At 47.2% G+C, this 8,507-nt stretch overlaps 1 protein-coding gene across 1 annotated transcript in view; it reads left to right on the top strand.

Moving 5' to 3' along the window:
- Positions 1–3,471: 3,471 nt before the first annotated feature.
- Positions 3,472–8,507, top strand: part of TMEM260 (transmembrane protein 260) — a 69,502-nt gene continuing 64,466 nt past the window's right edge. Inside the window, exon 1 of the mRNA XM_054971834.1 lies at positions 3,472–3,571. Within this exon, the coding sequence (XP_054827809.1) occupies positions 3,478–3,571 (94 nt within the window). The 5' untranslated portion in view covers positions 3,472–3,477. The remainder of the gene's footprint in view (positions 3,572–8,507) is intronic.

Below are 8,507 nucleotides of genomic sequence, written 5' to 3'. Positions count from 1 at the left end.
TTTGCTGAGACTTTTTTTGAGATAAGCTCACAAAGAGGGAGGTATGTTTTGTTTGCCTATCTGTATTTCTCTCCGCCCTGTTTGCTTCCTCCGCTGCCGCCACACGTCATGCTTGTTTTTAGGGGCCTTTATGGTGAACGTTAAAAATGCCGGCTCAGATTGTGTGTGTGTTTTTCCTGTACAGCCCTCTTTAGCAGACAGTTGTCTGATCATGGTATAGGGTTGTGAACTCCAGGTTAGGACATTCCTGGAGCTTTGGGGGTGGAACCTGGGGAGGGAGGGGTTTGGGGAGGCGAGGGACCTCAGGCGGTATAACGCCATAGAGTCTGCCCTGCAAACAGGGTTGCCAAACTCCAGGTGATAACTGGAGATCAGTTGTAATTCCAGGACATCTCCAGCCACCAGTTGGAGGCTGGCAACCATACCCAAAAGGCGCTTTCAGGGGACAGAATTTTTTTTTTAAAATTTTTTTTATTGGTGAGTACATAGTTAATACATACACTCCCCATCATACCTAATTTATTTCAACCCCCACCCTTTCCCTCCCCCCTCCTTGTAGACTTCCAACAGCTTTCCAACCCTTAACCTATCTTATTACTTATTTTCAATTATATTCTTCTAAATCATATATGTATTATATCTTTTATTCTAAGCATATTCAAATTCTCTTATATATACTATATCAAATCCACTAATATAACCATTCTCTACATCACTATTTAAACTGTATATTTTTGATAAAGTCTCCTTAATAGTAATACTAGCTTAGGTTAATTAATAGCTAAATTTTCCCATTAATGGTAAAGTTACTTCTCTCTTCTATTTAAAACATCACAAATTAATAGTTCTCAAACTGCCACAGTCCTCCTTTCACATCCCATTTTTTTTCTAAATATTGTTTCAATTTCCCCCAATCTGCAATATATTCTCCTGGATCAAGATCTTTGAGTTTTCTTGTCATTTTGTCCATCTCGGCCATGTACAGCAATTTATAAATCCAATCTTCTATAGTTGGTATTTCTTGTACTTTCCATTTCTGCGCATATAAAAGTCTTGCTGCTGTAATCATGTAAAATAACAATGTTCTGTACTGCATTGGAACATCTTCCATTCCCAAGTTCAGTAGCAGCAATTCTGGGTTCTTATTTATTTGGGTTTGCAAAACCTCATTAATTACTTCAATTATATCTCCTCAGTATTGCTTAGCTACCTCACAAGTCCACCACATGTGGTATAATGATCCTTCATGCTTTTTACATTTCCAGCATCTGTCTGACATATTAGTATTTCCTAGCGCAATTTTCTTTGGTGTTAAATACCTTCAGGGGACAGAAAATTGTTCACTCAAGACTTACTCAGAGAGTGCCAAAACAGAGGAGAGTAAATTTGAACCTGGGTTACTCACATCTAAACCCTCTGGCCCTGATTATGCTAAAGTGAGCAACCCTAGGCATTTTTATCTGCAAGTAAGATCTGATTTTCATGATGTGACCAAAGTACGATAGACTCAGTTTTGTCATTTCAGCTTCTAGAGAGAATTCAGGCTTGCTTTGATCTAGTACCCACTTATTCGTCTTTTTGGCTGTCCATGATATCCGCAAAACTCTCCTCCAGCACCACATTTCAAATGAATCAATTTTCTTATATAAGATTCTCTGGAAAAGTCAATAATGCTAGGAAAAGTGGAAGGCAGTAGGAAAAGAGGAAGACCTAAAACGAGATAGCTTGACTCAATAAAAGAAGCCACGTCCTCCAGTGTGCAGAATCTGAGCAAGTCTGTTAATCATAGGACATTTTGGAGGTCTTTCCTTCATAGGGTCACCATAGGTCAAAAGCGACTTGATGGCACATAACATAACACACACGAGACCTAGCGTTGTCAGCTCCAAATTGGGAAATTCCTAGAGAGCTGGGGGGTGAAACCTGAAGAAACCTGGAGAAAGTGGGGTTTGGGGAAGGAAAGGACCTTGGCATGGCATAATTCCATAGAGTCCACCCCCCCCCCCCAAGTAGCCATTTTCTCCAGGAGAACTGATCTCTGTGGCCTGGAGACCAGTTGTAATTCTGGGAGATCTCCAGCCACTACCTGGAGGCTGGCAATCCTAACGAGACCTGCTTCAGAGATGGAAGGAAATGAGATGGCAGGATTGGTCACTTCACTTTAGACTGGATTTTGGTGTGCTCCCCGCTATTGAAAAACAAGCTCCCTCCAAATAGAAAACAGCAAGCAAACAGAAGGGGATAGAACCTTTTCCCCCAAAGGACTCCACCACTTAAAGCCTGAAGTGGTGCAGTCCTGTCCATACTACCACCTCAAGGCTCCACCGCCTCTGTCATGTGTGAAACCAGGCCTCGGTTGCCACGGAAACAGATGGGCCTAGCACAGACTGCAAGGCCCATGGAAGTTATAGGGACTTGCAGTTGTCACAACCAACTGTGTCTCAATGGGGGCAAAAGAGTTTAAAGAATGAGGCTGGTTCATTTGAGCTTTTATTAAGAGCCACTAAGGTGTAGTGGGTGTTGGGTTAGGACTGGAGAACTCTGGGTGCAAACCAGTATAAAAGAAGAAAACCAAGGAACAGTTACAGGTATGTACTCTCCTAGGGTTGCCAACTCCAGATCAGAAAGTTCCTGGAGATTTTGGGGTGAAGTCTGGAAACAGTGGGGCTTGGAGAGGGGAGGGACTTCAGACCACCCTCCAAAGCAGCCAGTTTCTCCAGGGAAACTGATCTCTATGACCTGGAGATCAGGTGTAATTCTGAGAGCTCGCCAGCCACCTCCTGGAGGTTGGCAACCTATGTACTAAGGCAAAACTCTGCAACCTTTACTGCTATTTCTGTAAATATTGATGGACCACAGACTCCACTCACTGTTGCTGTTAAGTGTGATCCTACAGGATAGTTTCTACGGTTGTTTTGATATGTCCGAGGTAGAATTGCTTTTGCTCTGTTTCGGCATGTCCTTAGCTCTGTATTGGATTTCTGCAGGTTTTTAAAAAATCTTTGCAAATTTGCATGTTTTATTGAAACGCTTTGGATATCGACTGTACTGACTCACAACGTGTAATCCGTCCTTGAGCCGCAGTGAGAAAGGCGGACTATAAGCAACGTAAATAAATAATAAATCAGTTTGCGTGCGAATTAAGGAGGCTTTCTCCCGTTACAACGACACGAGTTCAAAAGGGACCCCAAATACCTCCAATTGCTTAGGCGAGAAAAGTCTTTTTCTCTGCAAACCTCGCTTGCAGTACCGCTCTCTACCAGACGGGGGAGCGCGTCGCCGTAACGCCGGCTAAGAACACCCCGGGTGGAAGCAACCATCGCCGCCACCCAAGAGGGGAGGATGCCTCCTGCCCCCTGCGCCTGCCTAATGGCACTAGCCTACCTGGCCCCGCCCACTATTCCCGGGACCCGGAAGCTGCGGGGGCTGGAGAGGAGCGTCTGCGCATGCGTACGGAGGTCGCGGCGAGACTCCCCGATGGGGCCGCTTGGCGAGGCGGGCGCGGTGGGCGCGGCGGTGGCGGCGCTGTACGTGGCCGGCCTGCCCCGCTCCGTGCCCGGGGGAGACGCCGGTAAAGTACCCCGCCCTTCTTCCCGCTTCCTTCCACGCACGTGGCCCGCCTCTGAGGCTTTGTGCTCGTGTGCATGCATTTGCATATTTTAATTTATGCTAATGAACGCGTGTCCATTGCAGGTTTTTTTTTGCAGACTAAGGAGGGTTTGCCTTTGCAGGACAATTTCAATGGTGCATTGTGAAGATTCCTTTCTTTTTAAAACGTGTTTTGCAAAATCGCAACCAGTATTGTAGCTTAATGCAGTGTTGGGCGAGCATTGTGGAAATCCAGGCTGGGATCCTTGCTTGCCTGTAAAAGCCCCTGAGCCAGGTACCCTTTCCCGGCTTAGCCTACCTCGCAGAATTGTTGGGACAAATCAGGGTTGCCATCCTCCAGGTGGTGGCCGGAGATCCCCCGCAATTACAACTGATGTGAGATGATACAACTCCCTGCCGCTTTTCTATTCACACATGCACAGGGTGACTTGATCATCATGAATCGAATGGGCATATGCAAGTCGTGCCTCTGCTAAAGATGGGTTAAGTCAGTTAAAGGAAAGTACACAAAAAAGGTTGGCAACTTTTTTTGCAACATTTAACGCCACAGTGATGTAGGGGGACAGCATTTTTAGCGTCTTTCCTATCACTTGCGTGAATGAGTGTAACATAGGTGAGCATGCGCGGGGTTTGAGTTTTGATGAGGGATAATGCAGAGGTTGGGTTTATTTTTGCACTCGATAACATCTGGGAAGAGAGGTGCTCTACCAGAAGTTTATTTTCTTCCTCGTATTATATTTTCAGGAGTGGGCAAAGTATGTGGAGAGTTTCCTCTTTTGCAGTGGTATTTGAAAAAAATCCTCACTCATGATTAGAGGCAATACGGATTGGCCCGAGAAGCAGTGATACCATTAAACATTTCTGAGTGTTCATTAAAATCATGTTTAAGTGACTTAGGAAATGGCAGACACTTATATACACACACCGATTCTGGGGTTTCTCCAGAGCAGCAGCACATCGCTCATAATAAATGAGAAATTGGTGTGCATTCGGCGCTTATGTTGGATCACAGGTCCCGTTGGGTCCACGCAAGCAAGTTTGTGGGAGTGAACCTAGCATGGAGTTCGAGTGTTGGCCCTAGTTAAAGGTCTGTGTTGGGAAAGAACTTTCTCTACTTGAGAGGCAGGATGGTGTAGTGGCTAGAGTTTTCAGACTAGGAACTGGGAGACCCTAAGGATGTGCCTTAAAAGTTTGCCGGACAGCTTTGGGCCAGTCACCCTCTCTTAGCCTAACCCACCTCAGCCACTTTGCAAAGCAAAGAGAGGAGGAGAGAGCTGCGTAAGATCACCTGAGCTTGTTTGAGGGAAAGATAGAAATGTGAGATACCTGAGAGAGCTGTTACCAATCAGAGGTGCTGACCTGAAACAATGAAGAAACTGAGAGTCTCTCTACATGAGACGCTTCGGCACGCGTTCGTTGACTGTAGGGAGATGCGGTGTTAGCCGGGAAGCGTAGTTTTAAAAGACAGAGCGGTGGAGATCACTCCTCAGAGGGTTTGTTAATTTCACCTCCTCCCCAAAGGCTCTGTCAATTTCACCTCTCCAGTCCAAAACTGTATGGGATCTCACCTGGAGGACAGCGAGGAATGGAAATGGGCTGGAGCTGCCTTCCAGAGCCGGGCTTGGACCTGGAGAGGTTCTAATGGGCTGAAGATTCCCTTCTGGCGTTTCACAGCCCCTTCACACAGCTCCAGTGTATAGCAAAGCCTGTGCCCTGCCATCAGCTCTGTCTTTTTAAACTACCCTTCCTGGCTAACATTGCATCTCCCGACACATGTTATTCACGTGTCAGATGTCTTGTGTAGAGAGAGTCTGTTAAGCCTTGGGAAGCTCCCGGTTCGAATCTTTCAGGAGCCCACTGGGCAGCCTCAGTGATTTTGGTGCCTTGGACCCAGATGCCTGCCACTCTGGCCTGAGACTTGGAGATTTGCTGCCAGTCCACAGAGATGCTCGGAACCAGTCGGTCAAAGGGAGATTCCCGGGATGCTTTCGGCAACCTTCTGTAGGCCACCTGCTGGACATTCTGGGAATTGCTATCCGGGTCTTGTATCCTAATCCGAATTGAAGCCGCATTCAGTTTATTATCGCCCTGACCTGGATAGCCCAGGTGAGCCTGATCTCATCAGCTCTCCGAAGCTAAGCAGGGTTGACTTTGGTTAGTAATTGGATGGGAAGACCAGAGTTGCAGAGGCAGGCAGTGGCAAACTACCTCTGTTAGTCTGTTGCCATGAAAACCCTACCTGGGGTCTCTGTAAGTCAGCTATGACTTGAGGGCAGTCTCCACCACCAGGCTATCTGGGAGCAAAGGCGGCATGTTATAGCCCAATCTCATCAGATCTCGGAAGCTAAGCAGGGTCGGCCTTGGTTAGGAATTGGATGGGAGACCTCCAAGGAAGACCAGGGTTGCAGAGGCAGTCAACGGCGAACCAACTCTATTAGTCTCTTGCCATGTATACCCCCTTAGGTCTCTTGCCATAAGTCAGCTATGACTTGAGGGAACTCCCTACCACCCCCAGTTGTTTAATGCTATTTGATCACATTGCTGTCCTGGAAGGCTCAGGAGAGCCTGATCTTGTCAGATCTCAGAAGCTAAACAGGGTCAGCCTTGGTTAGTAATTGGATGGGAGATCTCTCAATGAAGACCAGGGTGGGCAATGGCAAATTGACTCTGCCAGTCATCAGCTATGACTTGAGGGCATGCTCCACCACCCCTGTTTATTATCAGCCTGTGGTTTGGAGTTCTGGACTCCAAAGAGCAGGGGGGGGTTTCAGCTGGAACGTGGTGGAACGGAGTTCCGGCACCGCTTGAAAATGGTCACATGGCCGGTGGCCCCGCCCCCTGATCTCCAGACAGGGGAGTTTAGATAGGGCAATCTAAACTCCCCTCTGTCTGGAGATCAGGGGGCGGGGCCACCGGCCATGTGACCATTTTGGCCAAGGGCGATTTAAACTTTAAAAAACTCCCCCCTTGTTCCAACTGACCCTAAGTGACGTCATTGTGCGGTCCTGAGTTCCACCACCTCTTTCCCCAGAAAAAAACCCTGCCAAAGAGGAGCGCCGTTGGTTGCTAATAACGTATGTCTCCTTTTTGCTGCAGCAGGTATCCCTGTTTCCTATTTGGAACTTGGGTGCATTCAACAATAATCGTACAGTTCTTGTCCAAAAGCAGGGGCGGGACTGGCACGGTGGGTAGAGCAGCTGCTTTGCATGGGGAAGGCCCAGGTTCGACCCCCAGCGCCTCCAATTAAAAGGATTACGTAGCAGGTGATAGGAAATGCTGGAGAGCTGCTGGCAGACAGGAGTACGCAATGCTGACCTTGACGGACCAGTGGCCTGACTCGGTATGAGGCCGCTTCATGCATTCAAGGAAAAACCGAAATTCTGTTTAAATCATGTGTATGGAGCAAATTTGCAAAATTAATTTTGCAGGATTTGTTTTGCTGTGTTTACTGTTCTGCGTAAGGAGCCCCGTGGCACAGAGTGGTAAGCGGCAGTACTGCAGCCCAAGCTCTGCTCACGACCAGAGTTCGATCCCGGCGGAAGCCGGGTTCAGGTAGCGGGCTCAAGGTTGACTCAGCCTTCTGTCCTTCCAAGGTCGGTAAAATGAGTACCCAGTTTCCTGGGGGTAAAGTGTAGATGACTGGGGAAGGCAATGGCAAACCACCCCGTAAAAAGTCTGCCAAGAAAACGTCGTGATGCAACGTTCCCCCCTGGGTCAGTAATGACTCGGTGCTTGCACAGGGGACTCCTTTATCCTTATGTACTGTTCTTCATAGTATCGTCTGGCTTTTATTTCTTGGTGGTAGAGAGTGCCCTCAATTCGTAGTTGACTTATGGCAATTCCTGGTGGGGTTTTCATGGCAAGAGACCAACAGAGGTGGTTTGCCATTGCCTGCCTCTGCAACCCTGGTCTTCATTGGAGGTCTCCCATTCAATTACTAACCGAGGCTGACCCTGCTTAGCTTCTGAGATCTGACAAGATTAGGTTCATGTGGGCTATCCAGGTTGTACGGCTTAGGGCTGGGGAAAAGCTAGGCAGGCCTGCATCTGAGATTTCGGAGGACGATGGTCACATGTTTTCAAGCATATTTTCATGGCCATGAGGGCTAGAAACTTCTTACTTAAAATAAAGATTGAGATCCTTGCGGATTTCCATGCACACTATTGCATTCTGCGCTTCTTTGGTGCTCCAGTGGAATTACCTTTCACACGGATTCCAGCTCGGAATGTAGTTAAAGTCTCACATGAGAACTGAGCAGACTGTATATAGATTTTCTCTTTACCCTGGTGGCTCATTCTTCTGTTGTCGGGACAGTCAGTTTCTCAGCGTAGCATCAGGATAATGTGCGTGGAGGGACTGTATGTGCCGCACGAAGCTTTTTGAGAGCAGTTGCACGTGTGTTATTTGCTGTCACGTCGCTTCCAATTTATAGCAACCCAATGAATGAATAGAAGAAATGTCCTATCATTGACAGCCTTGCTCAGATCTTGCAAACTAGAAGCCATTTCTTCTTATGTTGAGTCCGGCCATCTCATTCTGGGTCTTCTTCTTTTCCTGTTGCCTTCTGCTTTTCCTAGCATTATTTTCTTTTCTAGTGAGTCTTGTCTTCTCATGATATGACCAAAGTACAATAGCCTCTGTTTTGTCCTTTTAGCTTTTATAGAGAATTCAGGCTTGATTTGATCTTGCTTTTTGGCAGTCGGTGGCATCTTTGATACCAGTTTGGTGTAGTGGTTAAGAGTGTTGGACTCTAATCTGGTGAGCTGGGTTTGATTCCCCACTCCTCCACTTGCAGCCAGCTGGGTGACCTTGGGTCAGTCACAGCTCTCTCAGAGCTCTCTCAGCCCCTCCCACCTCACAGGGTGTTTGTTGTTGTGGGGATAATAATAGCATAGTTT

Source organism: Eublepharis macularius, chromosome 2 (genome assembly GCF_028583425.1).
Source record: "Eublepharis macularius isolate TG4126 chromosome 2, MPM_Emac_v1.0, whole genome shotgun sequence".
Lineage (NCBI taxonomy): Eukaryota > Metazoa > Chordata > Lepidosauria > Squamata > Eublepharidae > Eublepharis > Eublepharis macularius.
The sequence above is the reverse complement of the archived record's forward strand: the minus strand, read 5'-3'. Positions and strand labels throughout refer to the sequence as shown.